Source organism: Drosophila bipectinata, chromosome XL (genome assembly GCF_030179905.1).
Source record: "Drosophila bipectinata strain 14024-0381.07 chromosome XL, DbipHiC1v2, whole genome shotgun sequence".
NCBI lineage: Eukaryota > Metazoa > Arthropoda > Insecta > Diptera > Drosophilidae > Drosophila > Drosophila bipectinata.
In genome coordinates, this window is record NC_091734.1 from 7,071,948 (window position 1) to 7,099,437 (window position 27,490).

General features: G+C 43.7%; 1 protein-coding gene across 1 annotated transcript; it reads left to right on the top strand.

Moving 5' to 3' along the window:
* The first annotated feature begins 12,025 nt into the window (after positions 1-12,025).
* CARPA (Carbonic anhydrase-related protein A) lies at positions 12,026-26,349 on the top strand. Its single transcript, XM_017237685.3, has 8 exons — positions 12,026-12,719; positions 19,807-19,854; positions 21,428-21,564; positions 21,634-21,825; positions 21,884-22,046; positions 23,234-23,388; positions 24,114-24,245; positions 24,317-26,349. Exons 1-8 carry the CDS (start codon positions 12,638-12,640, stop codon positions 24,401-24,403), a joined length of 996 nt encoding a protein of 331 aa, XP_017093174.1. The 5' UTR covers positions 12,026-12,637; the 3' UTR covers positions 24,404-26,349.
* Positions 26,350-27,490: the final 1,141 nt, after the last annotated feature.

The window sequence follows — 27,490 nt, forward strand, 5'->3', positions numbered from 1 at the left end:
CCACAACAGCTTAAATATTTTCCCCAAAAAAGAGACTGACCTCCTTTCGGTTTCTAGTTCCGTCCCCCCAGTCCCGAGTACAACAATTACTGTGTAGTGTACACAATAATATAAGTTTTAATTACGCACAACTGATGCTGCTTTACATATGTGTGAGATACTTTCCACCTCCCGAGTCCTGCGCCCCCTTCCCTCCCCCCCGGAGGTCAGCCCACCCAGAAAGTCTCGTAAAATGTAATTAGAGTTTTGTGTAGTGAAGTTGTCAGCTTTCGGATAACCGAAAACGAGCGTTTTAACAAGTTTAATTGGTGCAAAGTTGCACACAAGTTTATCGAGTGCTCGCAACTTTCTCCAACTTTCCCGAATATTTATATTATGCCCCACTACCCACTCCCCCCGCTTCGCTACACTCTATTTGCATACGTACACGAGATGCATTTCACAATACCCCTCCTGCCACAGTTGGACTGGGCTCCGAGGACCTCCACCGGAAAGTTGTTACACAATTCGATCAGCGCCTCCATGCGTAATTGGTTCGACTCCAGAAACTCTTTTTGAATCCTTCCAGAGGGCCTGATGACTGTGTAAGCACGCAGAGGACGCACTCTGCCCGAAACTTACTCCAAACGGAAACTGGAAGATTGTCTATTCGTTCGAGAAAAATTGAGAAAAATTTTATAAATTTCAAGGGTGTTTAAAAAATTGTAAGAAATTAAAAAAAATTCGGGTTTTCTTCTAGTTTTTAAGGCAGTTTGATGGAAAATCGATCTAGAAATGATTTGAGACATTCCGCGGAAGAATCGGATAAGAATTGGCCAAGATATACACATGGTACTGGGCCATATCTGAAAATCCGTAATTTTGCAGGGGTACCTTCAGGAAAAATTGGAAAAAAATTGAAAAAATATTTTGTAGTCAGATTTTGATGCAGATTGACGGAGAATCGATCTACAAATCGTTTAAGATACTCCGCGTGGGAATCGGATAAGAATTAGCCAAGATATAGACATGGTACTGGGCCATATTCGAAAATCCGTCATTTTGCAGGGGTACCCCCAGGAAAAATTGGAAAAAAATTGAAAAAATATTTTGTAGTCAGATTTTGATGCAGATTGACGGAGAATCGATATAGAAATCGTTTAAGATACTCCGCGTGAGAATCGGATAAGAATTGGCCAAGATATGGACATCCCAAGGGGTTTAATTGAAATATGCAGGACCTTAGTGTATTCCAGGTCCTATCCAAGATGGGAATACGATTACAGCTTTAAGAATGGTCGTAGATGGCTGAAAATGAATGCCCCCGAAGCTGGTGGTGACAGAAAATCCACTTACTCCTCTTAAGGATAAAAATCCGAGCCAAACTTTGGCCAGACAACTTTTGTCATCGCACTGGCAGTGCCCATTCCCGACTCTAAATTGTTGGATTTTGTTCGCCATTTTTTGTTGTTTTTTTTCTTTTTTGTGACTCGGGACTACTTCCGGTGTTGCTTTTGTTTTGGTTGGGAAAAATTTTCATATTTACAAACTTATGCAGAAAGTGGCAGCCGCTGTTGTTGGCTAATGAAATGCAGTCGCTGATGCACAATCTTCTGTCTGTTCTAACCAAAAAGGGGGAAATAAAACAAAAACAGAGCCCCGCCGCGAAAGGAAAGTGTCGGCGGGAACTTTTGCCAGCTGCCAAAACTGGAGACAGTTGATAGCCCCCGAAAGGGGGTTAGAGGGTCCCTGGGAAAACTTGGCCCTAAGTAAATGCTGCAACTGCACAGGTAAAGCTCTCACCTGGCGGCAGATTTTCCACCTCCTCCTCCTGCAGTGGTCTCCTGCCTGGCAAATTGCCCAACAACAAAGGCAGCCCCAATTTGCCACTGGTTAGCAAATTGAATTGCTTTTGACTCTGTCACTATCTGGGGGGGTTTCCGACACTTGCAGAAAATATATAGGGGGGTAATCTTGAGATTTTGATATAGTTTTCATATAGAAATGTATCATAGAGGAGGTAAATTTTAAAAATCAAAAGAAGCACTTACCAATTTCAATCTTTATCTCATTCTTTAATAATTTTTTATCTTTTAGTCTTTTTATTTAAGTCTTTTCGAATTAATGCGATCGTGTATCACTGCACAAGACACTGAATATAAACACTGGATTAACACTTAATATTTTAATTATTTAAAAATTGCACAAACACAGAAAAAAAAGAAAAAAAAAATAAAAGAAAACTCTCACTCACTAGAAAAAAAAAGGAAAAAAATAACGATCGCATTAATACCGCGGGATAATCACTTTATTGTCAATATTAGATTTCACTAATAACAAGTCAATAAGTACTTTTTGCACTAAAATCTATAGAAAACTGTACCCCCTTAGAGTCCAAGCCACCTACACGGACGCCAAACAAAATGGAGAAAACGACGCGCCCCCCCTCGCGATGTCACTGCACGGATCACATGAATTAACCGGAATAATGGCAGGCCCGTCGTAAACTAGAGTAAGAATATTGAATAGCACTCCTAATAGTTGAGTTCAAGCGGCTTACATACTTTCCAGAACGTTTTCACAATGTAAATTGTAATAATTACAGCAGTTGTGGGGGCGTCCTCTGCCAGGATACGCCCCCCTACAAGGATCACAGAAAATCGTCTTGTCACTGTGCAGAAACACTTGTAAACACTTCAATAAGGTTTGTTCTTCACATCTTAGTGTTCTATTTCCTTGATCCATTGTTCAAAAGTAGCTAAATTCAAATTTAAATTCACTTCAAAAACGGTTGGAAAGCTTGATCGGCGGCCCGGCGAAGAATAGAGAGGAGAAACGCCGATAGTGATGGCCTTAATATCGACTATCGATCTTTCGACGTACATATCGTTATGCTGATGTCTTATCGATATCGGAATATCACAGTGTTGTAAAGTGAGGATCCGGAGCTAAATGGCGGGTAAAAAAATTCAAATTTTCAAGTAAATTGAGGACCTGAAAAACAAGAAATTCTCGGTTATAATGATTATTTTATGATTTAGTTATAAGTTAATCATTACTTTACGATAATATTTAAGCCTCTCGTGGTTTTCTTTGCTTTTAAAACTTTTTCGTTTAATCTACACTAGTATGAGTCTTTTTCTGGACGCTGCGAAGAGCATTTTACTTAACAATTTAACGTTGTTTTTAAATATGAGGGATTTTTAAACTGCCCAGGGCCCTTTTTCGCCACCACCATAACCGAATGACCCCAAGGACCATTCAAGTATATATAAAAACATTGACAAACAAAATCCTGTGCCTGTCGAGAGCAGTGACTGGAGCCCCCGAAAAGTGGCCTTTGGGGAATGGGGCTCTCGAATGCCCTCCGATCCGATTCGATCCGATCCGGTCCGGACCGATTGCGGGTACACCCCTTGTAGCATTTTGTTGAGAGCAGCCGTTGTGAAAACAAAAGTTTGACGGACTGAATGGGAAAGGCCAAGAGCAACTGCCCCTCACCTCCGAGTTTGTGTCTGTCAGTCTGTCTGGGTCCAGTTTCCACATTTCCACATTGATTTACGTGTAGGAGGGGACTGGGGGAACACAAGGACTGGCACCGGGCTAGCCACTTAACGCTTCACACACCCATACCCAGTCGCAGTCCCGGGTGTCCACCCTCGGACCTCTGTTTTTTCATAACTGTCTGCCTCACATTTTATGGAGTTTATTAATTTGAGTGCTTTTCACCCTCTGGTGACATGATTGTTCTTCCAGGCTGAGCTAGGAAGGATACAGGACATGCGATGTATACGATAGATGTGTGGATATTAGATGATTTTTAGGATCCTATATAGAAGCAATTAATCCAAGTCTTCGGTTGGGTTTTGAATGTTTTTAATGAAAGTTTATAAAGTTTTACATCCTTTAAGAACTCTCTTAAGCCTTTCACTCTATGAGGAAATGCAGTTCCTACCTTACTTTTTACACATCGCTAGAATCGAACAATAAATGGCGATACTTGTTTTATTGAATGACCCCCCTCATCACAACCCAAAGACCCTGGCCAGCAGGACACAGACGAGGGACACGGACTGGGACAAAGGTTCTCCAACGCATGTGTCGCAACTGTCAATGAAAGTTAACGGATTGGCTTTCAAATACTGTCCTCCAGTATGTCCTGGCAGCTCTCGACCCTCTACCGCCGAGTAGCATCTGTCAGTTGTGCCCGGCAATTGATTTGGCTCTGGTCTGCCACGTAGTTTAAAAATATTTTATAAAAATATTGACAAACCCTCGAGCTTGGAATAAAAAGGACGAAGAAGGCGAGTGTGTAGGGACCAAGGATGGCGAATAAATCACGTATACGGCATGTTGTGCGAGTGCAGCAATTAGCATGCAATTAGTGGAAGAAAGTAGACGCACAGTCGAGTGTGATAGTGTGAGAGGCGTGAGGAGAAAGTTTTTGATTTGTGACATTGTCTCTGGCTCCCCAGACCATCAAGGATATGTTTTTCCTGGCGAACGTGCCGCAAGTTCGCCTTTTTGCCGAGCCAGTCGAGGCCCAAACGCTTCAACTTTTAATTGCATCGCCCCGGCAACACGGCTTGAAAGTCGGGCCTTAAATCCCACTTAAATTTAACTTTAAGTTCGGACCGACCCGTAACTTTTGGCCACAAATTGCCAGACAAGCCGAAACATATAACAATTTGCCAGCTAAATAACAAAACGCCGGCAAGATGCGACAATGAGGAGAGCCGGCAGAACGACAATGATGATGATGATGAGCTGGGGCATGGGGCACGGGGCATGGAGGACTCTAAGGATACTGGGGGGAGAATCAAAGCGATGATGACAACATCGCCAGACGGCAAACCACAACAAAGTGCAAATTTATGCCACAATAAATGTAGCCAGTACAGTTCCGGGCCCCTTAACCTTCCTCTTCCAAAAAAAGCAACAGAATTTCAGGCTAAAGAGTTGGCCAAGAGCACTGGTCTGAAAAGGGGACTTTGGTCTCTAATATATATAAATGATGCAGTCTGCACAGGGAGAAACTAATCTACTAGAGACACTTAAGAATCCCAAGTACCAAGTGTCCTACAATCAATATTTTTAAGTGCTATTATTAAGGGCAATGGATTATTTGATATTTTAAGACTATGCCTAGCAATGGTTAACCTTTGAACTTCCTTTCAGTGCATTGGAGCAAGTTCTGTTATTTCACCCCTTCCTCCTCCCTGGCTGGCCTGTTTTTGGCCCACTTCTAAAGCGTTTGACGAGCCAAAAACGAAATGAAACGAAACGAGACGAGACGACACCTTGAAAGACTGCTCAACCTTAACCCACAACAGACCATAAATAAAACGTCTTCTTGTCTGGCCAACTGAAGTGGCCTAAGCTCGAGCTGGGAGGCGGAAGAAGAGGTCCTTCAAGAAGCACCCCTCCGACAGGTGGGATATAGGCAGGGCCGTCGCCGCAATTTTAGTCTCCATAAACTGTCAGGCATCAGTAACTTATCGACCCTTAGCTTTTAAGTGGATGATTTCAGGTTTCAGATTTCCGCACACACACTCCAGGACACACAACGATACTAAAGACACCTGGGTAGGGCAAGTCTGGCAGTGGGAGTGGGAGTGGGAGTGTGGCAAAGTGGCAAGAGTGGCGACTGAAGGAGGCCAAGTGATGGAGTCCTTGTGTTGGTATTTTGTTTTATTTCACTTTTTTTCCCAGAGCTTTCGCAACTGTTGTTGTTTCCATCTATTTTCTTTATGTTTTCATTTTCCCAGCGTCTCCCGGCCTCATCATCCTCATCATCATCGTCATGAGCTAGGTCCTTTTCCGTATCATCGTCATTTTATTTTGTTTTATAAACTCCGGCACTTTCTGGTCAACTTGACTGACTTTTAGCTTGGCTTTGTTGGGACGCTTTTTACCGCCAAGAGTCCTGAAGTTAAAGGAGTAAGCCCCATCCTAGGGATAAAGAAAGGCGGTCGTATAATTACTGAAAATAACAGCACCCTACCCTAAAAGGATTAAAAATGAGTGATGGAAGCTTATGTCTGAGGTGTGTCGGCTTTATTTTGGCCCAAATATGTTAGTTCAAGGATACGAGTCTTTAAGAGTTTATAGAAGGTGTATCCCCAACGCAGCCCCACCGCCGAAAAAAACCGGTCGAAACTCATTGAGACATTGATAAGGTTTCTGGAAATGTCCGAGGAAAGTTCTTCCATTTCCATTTGGCCTTTCGGGCCACTTAATTAACACCAAACAATATAATTTACCAAACATTCCTCTGTCCGAAAACTTTTGTCATTTGCACATCGGCTGTCCGGCTTTCCGACTTTCCGACTTTCCCCAAAAAAACCAACCCATTTCGCCCCACTACTCATTAGAAGAGCTCATTATTGTCAATAGTTGGTAGATAATTTCGGGACCTTTTCCAGGATGCGGGCCTTTGTTTCATTCCTCGGCCGCATACATACTATCAGAGCCCTTCCCCGGCTCGCTCTCTGTTTTCTTTCCATTTGTTGTGCTGTTTTTATTTTCAAAGTCATTACGAAAGTTTGCCGCATCGATAAATGGGTAACCAAAACAGTGGCAGGATGTGCCCGGGCTGGGCATCCTTCCTGGCCCGGCCTGGCTAACTTGTGTTGTCATTATGCGCCCCGGCTCGCCCTCTCCCCGGGCTGGCCAATGGCCTTTCTACCTGTTCCTGTCTGCAGAAAATTTCCAATTGACTGCGGTGCTCCACAACTAATTGCCAACAAATGAGCCAACGAACTTGTTGGCCCGAAGGGGGCTGGAATCAGGCAGGTTGCGGAGGGGCTACAGGCTAAAAGGGGTGGCCAGTGCAGTCGTCGGTCCTTGTCTGGCCTTGTTTCAGAGGAAATACATAAAAAAATAAGATACCAATAGAGCTAATAAGATATTTTGAAACTTAGTCATACATTGTTAGATCAAGTTTTAAAGTCCTTGCTACCATTATCTATTAGGACTATTGTATTTTTAAGCCCTTACTTCACTCTCTATTTCTTTCTCTGCATCGGAATAGGGAAGCCATGAGAAAGAACCTCCCAAGGACTAAACTTGGACTTAAGGACTTTCAAATCAATTAGGCAACGCAGCGCGTTGTTAAACATTGCAAAAAAAAAAAAAAGCGAAGTGGAATAGTAACGAAGAGAAAGTACGGGAGAACACAAAAGAAAGTTGTTAATTGAAAATGGTGAATGGTCTTGAGTTTTCTTCGATTTCTCCCACTGGGAGTCAAGGAGTCAAGGAACTGACCCCTGACACGACACAGCCAACCGAATTAACACATCAAAATTACATTTTATTACCCTTCGGGGTTCACACACACATACATACATAGTGCAGAGCAAACAAAAGGCTCGTTCCTGCCAGTTGGGCAATAAAAAGCCAAGAAGGTCCTGGCAGGAGCACCTGCGTGTCCGTGAAATGTTTTTGTGCGCCCTGTGCGTGACCGAAGCCGAAGAAGGACCTCCCCAAAGGACAGCCATGACTGGCCCTAATCTGACTAAAGACTGCCAAGGTTCTGATTTGTTATTCGGCGCGGGGTGGGGGGCTATCTAGGACGTGGAATTTATATGTGATTCTGATTAAATATTGCGGTTAATTTGGGAATATTTGATTAGCTTGAAGTTGCAACTCAGGAAGCCCAGGAGACCCAATGCCAGGACACAAAGCCATAGCGACTGAGAAATGCGAGATGTGAAAGTGATGCCGGGAAAGCTCGACAAACTCTTGCCAGGAAAATTGCCAGGTTGTGCAGCGAATTTGTTTGCGTCACCAGAAAATTAGATGGAAAAGGAGCCAGACTATGGACGAAGGACCTTCGGTAGGGTAAGCAGAGCCAAGACGAAGACTGTGACTGGGACGACGACGACGATGGAACCGCAAAAATTCAATTGAAGAAATGCAACAAACGAATTCGATTTCCCAGACAGGCGACCAAGGGGGGCACTTGCTGGCTTGCCATAAAGGGGCGTGCCAGGGAATGGCAGGTAAGGTCAGGTTAGCAGCAGCAACAGCAACAGCAGCAGGAGGAGGGGCAGGAGAAGGATCCGAAGGAGCAGCGTCAATTCAATATTCAAAATGTAATTTAGCGTAATGCACACACTCGCCCACAAACGTCGAAGGAGCAACAGTCAAGTGCTGCAAGATGAGACGCAATTGCGGCGATAAGGTTGCTCTTCGATTGCCCAGACCCTCCAGATAGGAGGATCCTATGGACAAGGATACCCCTCGCCTCCACTGCCCTGGCTTGACTATAAATTTCAGTTGGGAGCGTGAAAATGCAGATAATGTTTTCACCTGAAGGCCACGAAAACACAAACACCCACAAAGCAACCGAAGCAACACCAGCACTACACCAGTCGAGAGGATAACGAATAAAAGCCAAAGGATATAGTGTTGCACTTGGCGAGGAAAACGGATATGGCGCTTTAAACTAAAACGGAAATATTTGTGCAAACCGAATTAAAAAAAATAAAAGAAGGAAAGTGTTTCTGGGGGAAAAGTGCACACAAAATGGGAAACCTGAGGCCGTCACGGTCAGTCGATATCCTTTCAATGATTAATTCCGGGAAAAGGAAATGCTATAGTCGACTGCATAAATAAATAAACAACAATATCTCAGCCTTAACCCTTGAAGTTTGTCTGAGTTTAATCATGGGAATTAATACTTTTGGAAAGGCCTTTCATTTGAGGAACTTTTATTCATTTTGAGATGGAAATTCAGTTTAATAGGAGGGTCTAGTTACAGCTTCATTGAAAAGACAACTTTAAGATGTGTAAATTAAAATGTGTAAATTCAATTCATAGTTTAAATCTTAATATTAATAGAAATATTAAACAAGTAGTGCTATCGTTTTGAACTTCTACATCCTATTTCCAAAGCCATAAAGAAGGGAAATCAACAAATATCAGGGAAAGGGAAAACTAAGAAATAGAGCCATAGAAAACAGAGTCAGAACCAGAAGTATTCTTCAGATACAAGCACACACACACCAACACCACACACAGGCACATAACCAGCGCCGTAAAACCTTTTAGTTTTATTAATTTCAAATCAGAAACCTGACTTCGGGGAAGGCGTAAACCGAAAATACCATAAACATTTTTATGAGTTTCATTATGTTATCCTTTTGCCTTTTGCTGGTGAATTGGGCCATCTTTCTTTGGGCCATTGGGCGAGAGCGGAGTAGGAGCAGCGAGGAGCGGACAGGACACCCATATAAGAAGGTGTCGATGAAATTTACAACAATTACAGACCTTGAACCTGCCATTTCCCAACCAATTCCGGCGCCCAAATTGATCTTGTCGCATAATTCTCGGCAAATTGCCACAGCGATTTGTCTTGTTGCCAATTAGTCGCAGTTCCTGTGGCGGAGGGCCGGGCGGATGGCAGTGGGCAGGATGGCAGGACATTTGCCAGGATGCCACGAGGAGATGCTCCGCCGTTCGCAGTCCGCAGGTCGCAGGCCAATGGCAATTGCTGTTGGCGTTTTTAATTAGAAAATGCACCCACCACCCACTCTGCCTCCGGCCACCCTCTGACCATTATCCTGGCACCCCCACTACCCACTCCCCCTTCGCGCTCCACTCACTTTCAATTCGCCGCGTCTGTTTCGGTTTGGCAAGGTGTAAAAACTAATTACATTAAAACTGCCACGAATTCAATTGGATTGCCTGCAATTGCAATGTGTGTGTGTGTGTGTAGCTGTGTGAGTTATGCATGCATGTGTGTGGCTGTGTGGGTGTATCTGTGTGTGTGGAGGGCACACAAAAATGCGTTGCATACTTTTTTGGGCGCTGGCCTTAATCAATGCCGAATGCCTGCCAATTACATCAGCATCCAGAATGCAGATACTCTGCTTGTAGTCCTTCGATTCTTAAATAATGTTAAGGTTCTTAACAGTGTGTATCTAAGTTATTAATTAAGGAATTTAAGCCTTTTTGTATATATTTCTAGCACTTACTGGATGAAGTCTAAAGATATTTTTTAAACTTTAAAGTTTAAGCCTTGAATTTGTTTAAAAACTAACCATTTAAACCCAGATTTTATATCCTATATAGGGTATTAACCGTCTAGAACTGACTTTCCCAGGCTTATTGTTATTATTAGTGGAGGTTGCTTTGGTTGGGCTTGCCTTCGCATTCAATTGCAATGTCAAGTGATTGGCTTCAACGCGTTGCGGTAACAGGGCCTGCCATGGGTGTAGCCATGGAGGGCTAAGACTGGCAGCCAACTGGCAACTGGAAATGCTAACTGGCTGCTGACTGACTTTGATGGAAGTGCTTTTAATAATGCATCGAGACATTTGAATTGAATTAGCGGGGAAAAGCGATTTTATGGATTTTCCGGGAATCTGGCTCTGGCCCAGCCCGACCCGAGAGTGGGTGGAGTGCGTGAGGGAAATTAAAATGAAAACTGTGTAGGTGTGTAGGTGGGTAGGTGTATGTATGTAGGATGTTTAAATGTTCGGATGTCAAACCACACCGCATTTAATTCAACAAAAGCATTTGCCGATCATGTATCATATAGTATAGCATACGGAGGATATTTATTTATAAAATATATATAATTTATGCGCACTTGTCGCCGCCTGATTTGGCATTCATGGATTCCCGGATCTCTCATTTGTATGCAAATGACGTGAAAATCTAATTACCGCCAAAGACAAAGCACGCAGGACGAAGGACGAAGGACAAGGGACAAAAGACCAAATCTGTTGTCTGTCGCGAATCAAGAAAGAACCGAGAACTGACACCGAGACCGAAACCGAGTGAGTGAAAAAAAAAATTGTTTATGCCTTGTGTTATGTAAGACGATTACATTATGTGCGCGAATCACTCTCACACACACTTACACACACTACCACACACACACACAAATAGATATCCTTTGCCAGGATGGGAGGACGACGACAATTTGTAATGCGCCAATAAGAATTTATATCAACGCCGCAAAAACGACGAGCGATAGACGAAGGACTCGGCGGATTCGGAGGACTGGCAGGACTCGGAGGAGTCGCAGGACTCGACTCGCAGGCTCCTTCTTCTTTCTGATAAGAGACCGTTTCTTTGGCAAGAAACAGCCATGGCACGTAGCATTTCGCTGATTGCCAGCCAGGAGCAGCAGGAGCAGCATCACAGGATGCCACACATACGGACGTAAAGCGGAAAACAAAAAAAAAAATCCAGCCAGGACACACTCGACACAAACAACAACAAAGACACAGGGAGCACGTGGCTGGGAAGCGTTGTAATTCGCCGGATCCGTGGAAAAGTCGCGCCGGAGTCGGCAGCGACGCCAGGACCTCGTGTGTCCTGAGCCACGAACCCGCAAAAGCCGCAACTTCGTTTCTCTGAAGAGGCCGACAGGACTCGTTAGCAGAGTTGGGAGTATAAGAGTTGTCTGCTAAGTGGGAACAGTCTTTCAAAGTATGTTTCTTTTTTTTGGTTATTTAATAATTTCAAGTCCTTTTTCAAAGGATATTTTAGTTTAAACATTAAGGAAGCTCTCTATTATTATTTATTCTTTATTTGAATTTAAAAATATTCAAGTTCATGGATTAATTTTAAATTAATTCAATTTCAATTCAGTTTGAAGCTTTTCTAGCAACTACTAGACTTGAGTTTATAAATAAAATTTAAACCCTTTAAACAAAGCTTTAAAAATACAATTTTAAATACAATTATTTACTTTATTAATAAAAAAATCATAGCTTCTGTTTGAAAAATCTTGATATCAAAGGACTACATCAACAACTTCCCTCTTAGGAACTCGATTCACAAAAATATAAGCCAAGTTTTGTTACCAGTATTCCCGTTCTTAGAGCTTCGTATCCTTGCCGTTCGTGGTCCTGCGTTCGTGGCCTCCCAACCAGTCGTCGTCTGGTGTCGGGGTCCTGGGCCGAAGGTCCTGGCTGGCGACGTCGCTGCTGCTGCGGCGGCTGCTGCTGCTGCGCGCCTGCCGACAGACTCGTTGCATATCCTTTGGCGCTGATGGCACTGTCAGCTCAGTTTCAGTTTCGATTCGGATTCAGGGATAAGCGGACGCGTCCTTTCGTCCTTTGCAGCCGCCAAAGTGCAAGTGCAGCGTCTGATTTCGAAAAAAGCGCGAAACTTTTCAGAGTTTAGAAAAACGTTTTTTCTCCAAAAACCGGTTAGCAATGTCAATTTTTTTCGAGTGTAACAAGTGAAGACTAAACACAGAACTCCAAGGGAAGACCCACTGAAAGAGAAAGCAACCCGTAGATAGATAGAGAGGGAAAGCCAATAGCCAAGAGCCGAAAGACGGAAATGAAGCTTGCACATCTGAGAAAGTAACGGAAATTAAAATTTGCATATGCAAAGCATCGGTGGGCGTGGGGCTCGATGGGGCGTGGCCGGTGGCTGGGCTGCCGGGTTCAAATCTAAAAATGAAAACGAAACTGAAATCAAAATCGAAACCGAAGTCGAAATCGAAACTGAGACTCAAGTGCCAGAAGATCTAAACGCCGAGGAATCCAACCCACCCAGTAGAAAGCCAGTGACTCTAGTGCGACCCGCGGGATATATCTGTCCTGTTCCTGCTCAGATCTAGGTTCAGATCAAGAAGGTTACTATCCAAAAAAAAGAATACAAAAAAAAAAAGAGAAATAAAAGAGGAGAGATGCCGTCGCCAGGACTCACATTTTGCTGCTCGACGGCAGGATTTATCGCTTGCTCAGCAATCGTTCTGCTTTGTAGTTCCGGTAAGTGAAATATGCCCCAAACAAAAAGGATCCCAAAAGGATTCGTCCAGGCCAGGACTAAGGCAAATGTAACGAGCCAAGCCACAGCCACAGCCATAGCCACAGCCATACATTTCATTCGATTCCATTCACTTCCAGTCACTCAATGAAGTCCTTTTCTTTTCACTATTTCTCTATTTTTTATTTTTTTTTTGTTGTTGCTTCGGTTTTTGCTGTTTTTGTTGTTTTGTGTTGTTGTGTGTTACTGCCAAATTTGATTTTGGCCTGGCCAAGACCAGAAACTCTGCTGAATCTGCTCCTGATTCGGAGTCTTCTTCTGCGTATTGTTGACGTTGCATCTTGCAATGAAAACGTCATCGAATGTAAAATGTTTTGCGAGGCGAGGAGTTGAAAAGGATTTCTGCCAGGACACTGCCAGCATCTACACAGCTACAGATACAGCTACAGCTACAGATAGAGATACAAATACAGTAGCAGATGCAGTGACTCTTAGATGTATTTGCAACAAAAACGCACCGACACTTGCCACAAACAGGACGCAGGACAACAAAACTCAGCACTCTAAGGACTCGGGGGTGGTGGTGGGTTAGACAAAAAGCAGACAGTGAGAACACAGCCGAGCCTCGGACAAAGCACGGAGCAGGACAAAAGGACCTGTGTGACGGCAGGATGTGCTCGGACAACTTCAGCTGAGTTAATGCATTTTGTTGCACACACTCGACCTTCCGGACCGAGCCACTCCTGGCGCAAAAAAACGAAATATTTTCCACAAAAATGTCCCCCAAAACCCGCACAGCTTTGGGTCACTGCCTGGCCCTTGACCTTCTGCAGTGTGCCGGGGCGGAAATGTCCTGAAATTAACATGATTAACACAATAATTTGACAAAGTTTTGACGCACAAACCCAACACCCCCAACCCAGATGCAAATTCTCGTCGGAAACGAGATGGAGGCCCCGGAGGAGGAGGCTTTTTGCTCTGGCCTATTTATTTATTATATTTAAATATTATATTGCCCGGTTTTTTTTTTAATATCCAGAATGGCGCATTAGTGATAAAAGCCGCAGACAGATCGACTCTTTGGGGAGAGTTGTCAGGTGGCGCGAGTTGTGAGTTGCGAGAAAAACATCGGCAGGACACGTTGGCGTTTATTATAAAAATTGCAGCATAAACAAGTGCAAATAAAAAACAAACAGGGAGCAACAAAAAAACAGAACAACAACAGTTGCAATGCGGTCAGACACAGCAACAACAACACCGGCAAAAAACATAAATATGAAAATGACAAAAAAGCTAAAAAAAACGTCGAAAAAAAAAGGGGAGTTGGCCACTGAAATTGCATAAACTGCAAAGTGCAAAACTGAAAAAGGATCAAAACCGAAGTGAAATGGCGACAAAACATGACCGGCCATAAATATAAAAGACCAGAAGCGTAGGCCGATTTGGCCAAAAACAAACGACTATCGAATGCTCTTTGAAGGACAAGAAATAAGGGCCAAAAGTGGTTGGATTACGGCAGGACTAGGGGATTAAGCCAATTTCCTAAACTTTAATCTAATCAGGATATTTAGCAAGCTAATCCTTCAGGAAAAGCCATGAAAAAGTGTAACAAAAACCAGAAACTATGCCATTGGAAAACTGCATAAAGGACAATCAACTCTCACCCACACACGCAATCACACACACACCCACAAAAAAGGACTCAATAAGTGTCCGTGTGTGTGTGTGTGGTTTATGATACCATTTAGCCCGAGGGTTGTTTTGACAAATTGTGCAAATTATTGTGTTAAATTTGCCCTTGAGGTGAAAAATCACTTTGACATGGCCAGCCAAAAGGCAACGCATTTTTTGTCCCCCACCCCCCACCATCACTCCTTGGTCCTTTAGGACTTTCCGGCTTTCGCAGCACTTCGTGGCTGATTGTGCTTTTGTCTGTCATATTATAAACGCCAATACATATGTCAGCCGGCGGCCATCGGGACAAGCACGCCTCGATTTCTTCAAGATTCTTCCCTTTTCCTAGCCTGGACAGCAGAAAGCCACTTTAAGTGGCCAGAAACAAGATGTTTTGGGGCTTAAATTCAGGTAGTTTTGGGAGGAAACCCAAGAAAACCAAGCTAAGGGGTTTCTCTGGTTATTGGAGGTTTATAAAAAAGGTCTTCCATCACTCATTGGGTTCTTTATTATTTAAGTTTCAGTTTTGTCTGATTTATTTATTATGTATGTTCTTTTATGATCTTTTAAGTTAATCCTTTTCATATTTATTTTTTTAAGAACTACTTTCCTTTTTCTCATATATCCATTTACAATTCCTTTGCTCCACCACTCCGACCGCGAGTGCAGACTACAGTACTTACCACTTTTTAAGGCCAATGCCACTAATTGAGCCGGCGTTGAGATACCCGTGGATAAAGTTGCCAAAAGCTGGAAAAAGTTTTCAAAAAACGATTTCCCATGCAGCGTTGACGTGACTCGCATTAGCTTTCCCACCAAAAACCCAAAAAAAAAAAAAATAGAACCGGAAAGTGCATATGTATGACTGTGTGTGTGTGTGTGTAAGAGTAGTGTGTGTAGTGCCACGCCCCCCTTTTCGCCCCGTGCGGAGGAAAATGTACTGTTGCTTATTATCGAAATTGTATATGCCAGGCAGCGGCGGCCACAACTTCCTTTGAGCCTTCTGCTCGCCTTCTTCCAACCACTTTGGAGAGTCCTTTTTCGTCCTTTTTTGTTGGTTCTTGTTGTAGTTGTTGGCCAGTGCCTGCACCGCTGTGGCAGGTAAAAGTTTGTTGCCACCAACAAATTAAGATAGTTGCAGCGGCAAATGTCTAGACGGTTTTTAGCCAAATTATGGTTTTCAAGCGTTCTATTGGCCCTGCCTTGGCCCCAAAACGACTTTCGACTCGTGATCCTTCCTGAACATGAGCTTCGACTTCTACTTTGCAGGCAATTATCCTTGGAATGCAGAGAGAGAAATGTCTATACGTGTTTGAGGATATTTTTTAAAAGTGATTTCTTTTTTTTTGGGGTCTCCTTTGAGGGGTTTTGCTATCCGACCCTCGTCCCCGGACAGATCCTTATCCGATTGAAATTGCTTTTCAATCAACATGGCGGAGAGTCCTTAAACGCACTGCCACAGCATGCGAAAAAATAACAAATCAAACGGAGGCACAAACATCAACTTTGCTGTTAACTCATCGCGTGAGTTGAACGTTTATTTCACTCCACTTTCCACTTTGTTCATCAGCATTTCGCTTTTATTTTGTATTTTTTGTGATTATTTTCCTTTTGCCTTTTGCTGACCCATTTTTTAATTTACTCTCCCGCCCTGACCTCTGACCCCTGACCCCCGAACCACTGACCACTGACCCCTACTGCAATGATGAAATGGGAAATTTTTATATATTTTGGCGCCCAACAGAGGCGCAAGATACTCGAAAAAAGTGGCAAGAAATTGAAAGAAGAATGTGCGGTTTTGGCCAAAGTTGTTGGCAACTATTTAGAAGAATCATCTAATAGCGGGTCCAACAATTCCTCGACATTAAATGGGGCTTACTGGGGTGGGAAAGCACACATCCTTTAGAACTGCTTCGAAAGCAGACACTTTCCGGCATTTCTTCCACCAAGCTATCTGGCCAGCTAATCAGTTTAAAGCCGAAAATGAACTCCTCGGAGAGTAGGAGTATATTAAGCAATAGGAGCCAATCGATCCTTATCCTTGCAAGGACGAAATAGTGGGCGGGGCAGAGTTATGCTCGTCAATCTTCGGGGCTGGCAAGGCGACAGTTTGATAAACTGAAGCAGCGTTTCAGATACTAATCTGCGCTTCACACAGGACGTTTTAACAGGAAGCAATAAATTCAGCCAGGACATGCCAGGATATGCGTACACACACACACACGCACTTGCAGATGTGTGTGTGTGCTATCCGCGCCCTTGTCTGGAAATTTTAATTAAAAGCGATGACATAGCGAGTAATTCTATATCAAAATGTCGCCTATTAATTTTAAGGACATTTCCTTTATTGATTCATTGTCAATATAATATTGAGCCCATAATTTACACATAAAAGGGCTATCCAGCCTGCCAGCCAGCCAGCCAGCCACCCACCTCCCGACCCAGCCATTGTCTTAAAGGATATAGAAGGTCCTTTGTTTGGTCCTTGTTTAATTCATTTAGACATTGAAATGTTGCCGGGGCGTGTTTGTGCCTTTTTGATGGGCCCCTGGCACGACAGTCCAGGACATTGCGTGCATGTGCATATGTGTGTGTGTGTGTGTGGGTGCTTAAGAGAGGAGGTTCCCGTACTCGAGGACATTTTCGTCCTTCTTCCTTGCGATGGCAGGGTTTGATGGCCAAACATTCCATCTTTACGCCATTTTCCGGGCACGCAACGCAACCGCAACCGGGGACAGGAAAAGGCAAACAAAACATCAGGCTTTCCATTCACTCATCCTGATTTTCGGCCAGATCCTGGCCTTAACCGTTAGCTTTACCGTTATAATTGCCAGCCAACGAGACACGAAACAAGAAACACGAAACACGATTTCCATGCAAATGGAAATCCCAAAATCCGAATACCCGAAATCCGAGTTAATTTAGCCATCTAAACGCGCCTGTTGTCGATAAGGAGACACGGCACTTAATAGTCCTTAATATCCTTTACCGATAAGCACGATACGGAGTGAATGGCTGGCTGGCAATAAAAGTGTCAGGATATTAATGGCTTAAATAAATTCCATACATTCGTTTATAATTTGCACATTAAATGACTGGCAGGCTCTGCATTTCACAGAACTGGAATGAAAGTCAAAGTAATTGCGTTTTTGGGGTCTTCCCGAAGCCATTCCAATTGTTTTGGCCAAAGGAGGACGCACTTAATTAAACTGCAGTCGTCCTGGTGCAGTGCAGTCCTGCCGATTGTCAGTTCGTCAGTACGTCAGTACCTGACCGCATTGGTTATCGAGGAGATCCAGCAATCTAATCGGCAAATCCATAAAATATTTATCCGGCCTGGCCCAGTCAGATATTTCTGGCCAACTGCAGTTGATAAACGGGCTCCGAGACAAAGGCCTAATGCCTCGGATGCCGGAGAGACCAAGGATATTTATAAATATGGGCAGGACGAGGAGACGAATGTGGCGAGGGAGTCCAAAATAGAGACAATAACCCAGTATCCAGATTCCATTCGAATAGTCCGGACCGAAAGCCATAAACTTTGGCCCCAAAATGCTCGAATTTCGACTCTATATTGTGGCGACAGACTGACTGTCTTTTGCAGCCCCCTCCCCGCCTCCTCCCCCCCCCCCCCCCCCCCCCCCCCCCCCCCTTTGGGGGAATAAAAGTGTTATAACAGTAAATTAAGTTGCATAAAAAGGCCAGACTCTCATTGGCAAGATATCGGGTGACAAGTCCGTGGGATAAAAAGTAGTTAGGGCCAGTAGTTGTTCCCTCCGCTTAAGAGGCCAATTTAATAGCATACTTTACAGCGCTAAGCAGACAACAACGGAGGCACAAACACACCACGGGCCACAAGCGACAAACAAACAAACAAACAAACAAATAGACCAAGAGACAAACAGACAAACAAAATGAAGTGACGTCGCCGAGTCGCGACTGGTTCACTGAAACGGACGTTCGTTGTTATGCCAAGAAAACCAAAAAATAACCAAGCCGAAAGGAATCCTGCAGAGACAAAGGGCAACGGGGGCTGCCAAGTAGTGAAGATGTAGAATCCTGGATGCACTTTCTCTTTTTTGGGAGCTAGGAGGGTAAAGCTCATAGATTCCATCAGATGTATAATACTAGAAGATGCCCGGTACTTTTAATATTTTGAGAACTCTTTTATAAACTTTAAAGAAGAAAAACATGTGGAATGAATATAGGCTTGACTAAAAGGTAAAATAGGTCAGACTATGTGATATCGGGTACTCATACTGATCATTAGAACAGATCTCTATCCTATTGTATATTGAAGACTATATAAGACTCGATACCCATCATAAGCCCTCCAATCCACCTTCAGACCTTCAGACCTGTCTTTATAAGAACTCAAGCTGAATCTTGAAGGAGATGTACTTTATTCTTCCAAAGGGTATTACAACAGGAAGCGGGCAACGGCTCCAGCGACTCCCTTTTGAACTTCCGCTCTGGCTTGCAGCAATTTCTTTGGGCTTTATTGCCGGGTCCGGGTGCACCCCCTCTCGTCCTTTGAATCGCCCTCCCTCCTGCTGCCGAAAAAAGCGCCGGAACGACGCATATAGCATAAATTTTGAATACGCTCAAAGGGGGTTGGTGTCTTTTTTTCTGGGTCGAGGGGCGAAAGGGGCGTCTGGGCAGGGGTGGTGGAAAAATAGCGAAAATTGTCTGTCGCTTGATAAAGCGGAAGCAGAACTTGCCCATAAACGAAATGTGGCAACTGAGTGTAAACTTTATTGGCGCCAGACTGCCTGGCGACATCGCTGTTGTCATGCTCCCGCCCGCCGCTAGCCGCTTCCCGAGTCCGTCGTCGTCCTTTTGGCTTCGCATCATCCTGGGATAGCCCGGACTCTGGCTTTTTTCTGCCACGGTCCTGGACGACATTGACTCATGCGACACGCAGGATAAGCGCACAGCCAAAGGACCAAAAGCAGCAAAAGGACCAAAGGACCGATGGCGTCTCGATGGCTGGCAACTAAAGTCATCGTTTACCCCCCAAGAAGAGCTGCTTGTTTGTTTTGTCTGACTCCGCCGGTGACTCTGGGTCTGCATTACAAAAAAATATGGATCCAGGATGTGGCAGGACGTTGCGAAAGGAGAGGGGGGGATGGGGGAGGGTGGCAAGTGCTACATTAGTTGATTTCATGCGCTGTTTACATTGGCAGCGAATTATGCGCATTGAAAAGCCAAGATTTGGTTGCCAACGGGTGGTCGTTGCCCTCCATCGCCAGCCCTTTAGTCCCGGGCAGGACTCTGGCATATGCACAAAAACAGGATCCGCCAGGATCTCGCTGACTAACTCACAATTTCCTTGGGGATTTTTGGGGGCTTATGTCTAGGAGTCTAGACTTTGGAGTTAAAAACGCTTTTCACCAATTCCACTTTTCGTTTCAGAGGTCCTGTCCAGCTGGGAGGAGTGGTGGACGTACGACGGCATATCCGGTAAGTATCCGACTAATTTTCAATTAAAGCCCAGCCCCTTAAAGCCCCTTAATGAAGCAAACAGCCGAAATGCAATAACACACTGTTTAGGGAATTAAATTCCCATTTTTTGCGCCCCAGACTTTAATCAATTTTCTTTGTGAGCGACCGAATGTTTAATTCCCCATATGAATAAATTGATAAAACTGGGCGGCTGTGGCTGATTTAATTACATTTCAAATCGTTTGCCAACAAAAACGCAGCCACCGCCACTGCCACTGCCACTGCCGCTAAAAGCAAATAGACAAAAGTGTTGCATGTTGCTGGCTGTTGTTGCAGTTGTAATTGTTGCTTGTCACTGTCTGCATTTTGTTACTACTAGTAGGGGTGGCACTGCCCCTTCCTGGGCTGCAGTCCTATTGCAGTTTTATTTATGCAACCAGCCAGACAAAAAAGAATAGGAAAACAAGCAACATGCAACAGCAACAGAGGCAGCAACAGCCACACCACCAATAGCAACAGCAACACCAGCAAATGAATGCAAAAATACAAAATGAACAGTGCCCGCCAACGCGACAACTGCCAGGGGGAGGTGAAAGGTCAAGGGGGGCGTGGTTGGGCGGGCAGTTGGGGCAGGGGCAGGGGCAGGTCACTACTGCATCATGGAGCAGTTTTTAAACTTTGGCATTTATTGCCTCTGCCGCTGTGCCGCTGCGCTCAGCCGGCGTGTGTCGCGTGTCATCAAAGCACCCACACAAACCGACCGACGGAAAACCCACGGAAAAACACAACCGAATTGCAGAGAACGGTATTCTCGTATCCTGGCAGACATCAGGACACATAACTCTCGCGAGTCGCTCAGCTAAGGGATCAGACTTGGAGCTTTAGGACTATCAGACTTTCTTTTAATGAATAATAGCTATTTCAGACAGTTATTAAGGATAAAGACTTTTAAACTACTCAATTTTAAATATCCTTATAGCTCTATAGGGAATCCTTGTAGTCGTCCTTCCATCTGTCAGCCAACAATTTGAGCCATTTATTTTAGCCCTATTTATTTTCGCCACCAGCCGTGGTGCATATGGAAAAATATTAAATTTTGTATGAGGCACAAAGGCCTCGGTGGTGGTCAGCCTTTTTGGAAACAGTGTAGCATTGTTTTGAAAACTTTCGACGATTTTTAGTCCTGTCGCCTGGTACACACTCGAAAAAACAGGAGGGCAGATGGTGGGATGGAGTGGGAGCAGCATCCACCCCCCATCCAGTGCATTTAATTGCCATTTAAAAGAGGGTTGGGGTTTTTCGTGGTGAAACTCTGGGAGCTGGGAAGCTTATGAAATTTCATTTGGCATTTGAATTGTCATCGATGTTGCTCCTGTTCCTGCTCCTGCTCCGGCTATTCCTGCCTCTGTATGGAGCTCCGGCTGTTTGCATTGGGCGAAGACACGTTTTCCATTTGGTCGATTGACAGAACAGTGAACCGAGCTGGGGACAATAACTGATGCATATAGCATATCGCATGTATGCATCTGTTTTTGGGGAATACTGAGGCTCATCCTTTCCTACCCTCTTGCTGGCGCATTCTTTTTGGCAGGACCGAGCTTCTGGGGCCTTATCAATCCGCAGTGGAATATGTGCAACAAAGGCCGCCGCCAGTCACCCATCGATGTGGTGCCGGACAAACTGCTCTTCGATCCCTATCTGCGTCCTTTGCACATCGACAAGCACAAGGTGTGTATACATTATATTCCTCACGTCCACCTACCCACCCACACAGCGGTATTTGCGTCCTGTTTCCAGGTATCTGGGACTCTGCACAACACCGGGCAGTCCCTGGTCTTCCGGGTGGACAAGGACACCAAGCAGCACGTGAACATATCCGGTGGACCGCTGGCCTACCGCTACCAGTTCGAGGAAATCTACATACACTACGGCACGGAGAATGGTCGCGGATCGGAGCATTTTATCCAGGGCTACAGTTTCCCAGGAGAGGTACGATCTCCGACTGTGTTGTAGGAGTGCCACTTGCTAATCCTGCATCCCATTTCAGATCCAAATCTATGGCTTCAACAAGGAGCTCTACCACAACATGTCCGAGGCCCAGCACAAGTCCCAGGGCATCGTGGGCCTCTCCCTGATGGTGCAGATCGGCGAGACGCCCAACCCGGAGCTGCGAATCATCACCAGCACCTTCAACAAGGTCCTCTACCGAGGTGAGTATCCTTCCGAGACCCGAACATTATTGCCTTCATTTCCGTTCACGCAAAATGCTACCGGAAGCCGTTGCAATGTTAATACTTGCCACGCCGCGTTTGCAAGTTTCGCCTTTGTTGCGTTTGTTTTTGGCCAGTTCTTCTTTTTTGCCAGCTCCTTTTGCCCTCCGTAGTGCCAGTGACTTTTTTATGATGTCATTGCAACGGCAAACACGGCAACAACAACTGCAGCTGGGCCATAATTATGTCCTGGCGAGCCATAAAAAATGACTCGTGAAGGGAGGCAGCGGGCCAGGAACCGAGACTGACCGAGCCGGCACAAAGTGACGAAAATGAAACCTCGAATTACACTAAACCGACACTTAATAATTTCCCCTATCCCCCCTACCCAGTGCCCATGATCCGACGCGGTCTCGTTGGCATTTCTTGACCAGTTTAATAGCCTTTTTACAGGTCGTACCACTTTATGGGAGCCCAGCCCCAGGTCTTAATTTGTAAAATGCCAGGGCAGAGACCGGCAGAAGCCAGGCACGGGCCAAGAAATATGCCAGGCCACTGGCCAACAACAATTGGGCAGAGAAACAGTTTACAATTCCGGGTTTAAGGGCCGGAATTCAACGAACTACCGATGCTCTTTCTCGGTCTCCACTTTGCAACTCTGGGGGTCGCATTGAAATATATTCCCAGACATTCATTTCCTTCAAGACATCCGTAAGATATTCCCACCAATCAACTGATTGATGTGAGAGAGAGGGTATTCCCATTCCTGCCACCCAGTCATCCCACATTGCCCATCCATCCTGCCACAGGGCCGTGGAAGCCGCGAGTTGCTTCATTTCCGGCTGGCAAAATGATTTGTATGAAGAAAGCCGAACGCTGGCGTTAAAGTGGTCAGATCGGGTCAAGGGGAGGGCGAAAGCGAAGGAGGAAGGCGTCTCAGGACTCCAGGTCGTGTCAGAAGTCGATGGACTGAATTATTCATTAGACTCCGCCCGCCATTCGCTCCCGCCCGTCCTGGACGTGTTTTCATATTTTTTCATCCACAATATGCGCATAAATAGCTTGCGCCACCCACCGCACACCGCCCACCACTTGCACCTTGAACTTTGCATTTGAACATGCTTTATGCACTCGCCTGCTTCCTGACTTTACTTTTCTGTACTCTTTTTCCCACTCCTCGAACGAAGGCTTCTCCACGCCCATCCGGCACATATCCGTGAGGTCCCTGCTGCCCAACACGGATCACTACATCACCTACGAGGGCTCCACCACGCATCCCGGCTGCTGGGAGAGCACCGTCTGGATAATAGTTAATAAGCCGATCTATATCACCAAACAGGAGGTGAGTAACTTCTACTTTAAGGAAAGATATTTTACATATGGGGCGTATACTTAATATTTGGCATGCCGTCGCATTTGGCGTATAAGTTACATTATCTTTGAGACAAAAACCTGTAGGCTTGTAACTCAAATAAATATTTAAACAAACTCCAATCGAATGAAATTAATAAGTAATATGCTCTTCCCGATATGCAAATACACTGTAACTTTATGAACATCGATTCGCCTGTCAGCCGAAAACCGCAAATAATTAAATGAATTTTGTGTGTTTTTCAATTGCAATTAGAGAGGCTTGTAGTTCCTGGTTTATTTATGTTCGATTCAGCATCGACTCTATATATATTTACATGCTTTTTTATGGCAGTCCTCTGGCGTGGCAGTACTCCATGCTCTTTTTTATTGGACGCTGATTGGAAGTACAATGAAATCGCATAAATGCAATTATAAAATTGCTCATCAATTTGGGCACTGGTCGGATCGCGGTGGAAATGCGGTCAATATTCCGCTCTGTGCATAATTAAAAAACAATATTTGGTTAGTTTAATCAATTTGCATAAATGCATATCAAACATGTGTAATGTGCGGCAAGGCGGCGGGGTCAAAGTGCACTGCCAGCCATGTGTAAACAGCCCGACAGTTGCACCACAAACTCCATCAAAGTGGTGTAGTTTTGGCGTTCTTTTTCTAAACTCCCATACACTCTGAAAAATGATAATTTCCTTGCAGTTGTACCAACTCCGACGACTGATGCAAGGCTCCGAGAGTACACCCAAAGCTCCACTAGGTAATAATGCGCGACCTGTGCAAAATCTACATCATAGAACCGTAAGAACGAACATAGACTTTAAGCGGAATAAGGTAAGTTTATGCTTAACAATATCTCTTGAATATTTCTCCCATTTCGTATCCCATCTATTATCCTTTCAAAGAATCAATATGCTTGCCCCTCGATGTACAAGGACATGTACTATCGGGCGAATCGATGGTCTCCCGACACGGGTCTCTTGATACGTTGACGACCGGAAGGCGTGGAGAAAGGAGCAAACCAGTTATTATTAATGCTATTATTACAATTATTATTATTGTGTGTGGTAAATAATGTTACAGCAATTACAACTATAATGACAAAAACTGAAACTGCAACAGAAACAACTGCAACAGTAACTGCAATTGCAACATCAACTGAGAGGCCGGCAACGAAACATTTTGCATTTTTTATGTCGCATTCAATTTGTATATTCATGTTAACAACACGAGCTCAGGAGTCCTTTGGCTTGCCACACGGCATTCCTACTGCAACACGGCAATTTATATTATTTATTTCATTATTATAAATAATAAAAGAACAGCAACCAGAGCAGCAGCAACATGAACAGCAAAATAGTGAACACAAAATTTAGGCAACTGATCAGCAAAAAAAATACGATATGAGGAGAAAAATTAAAATTTATATTCATAAATAAATAAACTCCATGCCAAAAAAAAAAAAAACAAAACATGCAAATGCTAAATTAGCAAAATGAATAAATACAAAAAGCAAACAGAATAGAAATAGAATGGAGGGGCATTGATTTTTTTTGTTTCCCCAAAATCGCACTCCAAAATATTAAAGTTTAAAGATCCAAGGACTTGGATGTAATCCGAGCTCATTTAAATATTTCCAGTTCGATGCTGTCCCGCAAAACTATAAATACACACTCTAATTTGTATTTATTTTGGCAAAGCTACGAGAGTCCTTTGTTATATGCCTGCTACCGAAATTAATTCACTAAAAAACTCAGTAAAAACTCAGTAAACAAAAAACAAACAAAAAATTAAGGGAATTTCCGTAAACTGGATGGGTGGACAATAACTAACGAAACAAAAACAAAACTAAATGAAACGAAGGGAATAGGAGAAAATAATACGAGAGGCAGCAACAGAAATTAACAGAAAATAAATATTCATATAAATATACAAAAGTAAAGGTATCTATATTATAAAGTATACACAAACGGGCAAATATATATACAACTCTCTCTATATATGGAAAATATATACATATATATATATATCGATCAGGAAGGAAGGAGGGCAGAACTCAAGCAATGCAGCCAGGAAGTTGACAACACAAGACACTATATAGTACATGTGGTACTACTTACTAGATGGTAGTACGACATGTACGACCCACAGACACAGCATAGTATATAGGACATACCCATAACCTATATCCAGTCTCGGTGCAAGGAGTATACACAAGCGAACGGGCTAAAAAACACGTAATCGAAACCTAAAGCTAGAAACAAAGTATTAGTCTTAGCTCTAAATAATCCCAGTTGCTAACTAAACAATACCAAATAAATATAGTGTGAGAGTCTGTTTTTTTTTTTTTTATGTGAAGTGTATAAACAAGTATTACGGCTAATGTAGAGTTTAAGTTACTGAATAGCATTTAGCAATTAGCACCACCTGAGTTTGTATCATATACACTACGAGAGATACTATATAGTAATACCGTGTAATAACACACAAAATGTATCCGATCCGTTCAATTCCCCCACACGTTTGCTGCAATTTGTGCAATTATGTACTTGGATTTCGTTGGGCCAACTGACTAATCTCGCGAGGACTACCTATATAGTTGGATCCCACCACCATTTTTTGTGTAGAGCATTGACTATTTGTAAAGAATTAAAAATAAAACTGAACAAAAAAAACAAATACCCGAAAGCGGAAAGCGGAAACGGAAATGCAATTCCTCAAGTTGGAAACACTCTGCTACGACTGTAAGTTACTATTGTGTTGCCATACAAATCGCATTCAAGGAGCAGTAACAAAATTATACAACTCTATATACTATTATATAGACATATATAATAACATGGAATTATAAATGGGCCTAGACAAGGTTTAGCAGCAATTACAGAAACAGAAACGGACAAAATTGAAGAATGCAAGAATCTAATAAATGAAAAGCGAAAGTATTATATTAAAAAAAAAGTTATTAACTCTTTTCTTTGGGCGGGAGGAGGGGGGAAATAAGCCCATCTGTCAATATCCGGCTTTGGGTAATCGGAGCTACAAGGACTAGAAATGGAATTCCAAATCATTCAAAGGATTTCAAAGAAGGAAGTGAAGGAACACCAGCCTTTACTTAAGAGATTTTTTTATTTTTTCCTATCCAATCCTTTCTCCCCGTGTACTTTCCTGTAATTACTCAATTTAAGCCATATCCGTTGAGTTAGTTTTCGGTAGAGTGGCCCCAATTGGAATGTCCTTGGACAGGACACAACAATAAAATTTATAGAAGCGAATGCGTAACGCAGTCAAGTGCTTAGAAGGGCGGCAGCAACAAAAACACATTTTATTTCCGTTTGCTGCCACAATGATGAGTCACACACACTACTGCAAAACACACACACACACCCTCACACTCACAGGACACCCATACACAGGACACAGTAGGAATAGCCTGTTTAAATATGCAATTTCAATTTCCGAAAAACACAAAACGCGTGCAACACGCAGAAGGATTCGCAGCTCAGGATTCCGATTGGGGCAAAGTGGGGGCTGGTTGGAGGAGGAGGATTGGCCAAGGGGCCAAGGGGCAGGGATTCGAAGGATGTAAAATTTGATGTTGAACGTTGCCAGGCAATCGGAAATGGTGGATTTTGAACGGTGGTCTGGGCCCTGCCGCATGTTTAATTGGACGCAATTGAAACTAAACTAGCGTAAAATAGAAACAAAAACACAAATGCTCGTTCCAAACGAAATTGTTGCTCTCGGCCATATGGAAGCGATTCGATTCGGTTCTCTTCGGATGCGGATTCGCAATCGCATTCACATTCACATTCACATTCACATAAAAATTAATTACAAATTAATTTACCATAAATTGGAATTGCATGGGCGCTTGTGGGCCTTGGCATGCGCCCCAGAGCTTGTGGCCAGCAAACTATGACGGCAGTCCCTTCATTAACTAAACTATTTGCTTAAAAACTATATTAATTAATTAAGAATATAGCAAATAGTTTTTCAAGATTTATTCAAAGCCCGTGAGTCCACTAGTTTTGGCTTAAAAACTCGCACTATATTCCACTCCGAGTGTAATGCATTTTTAT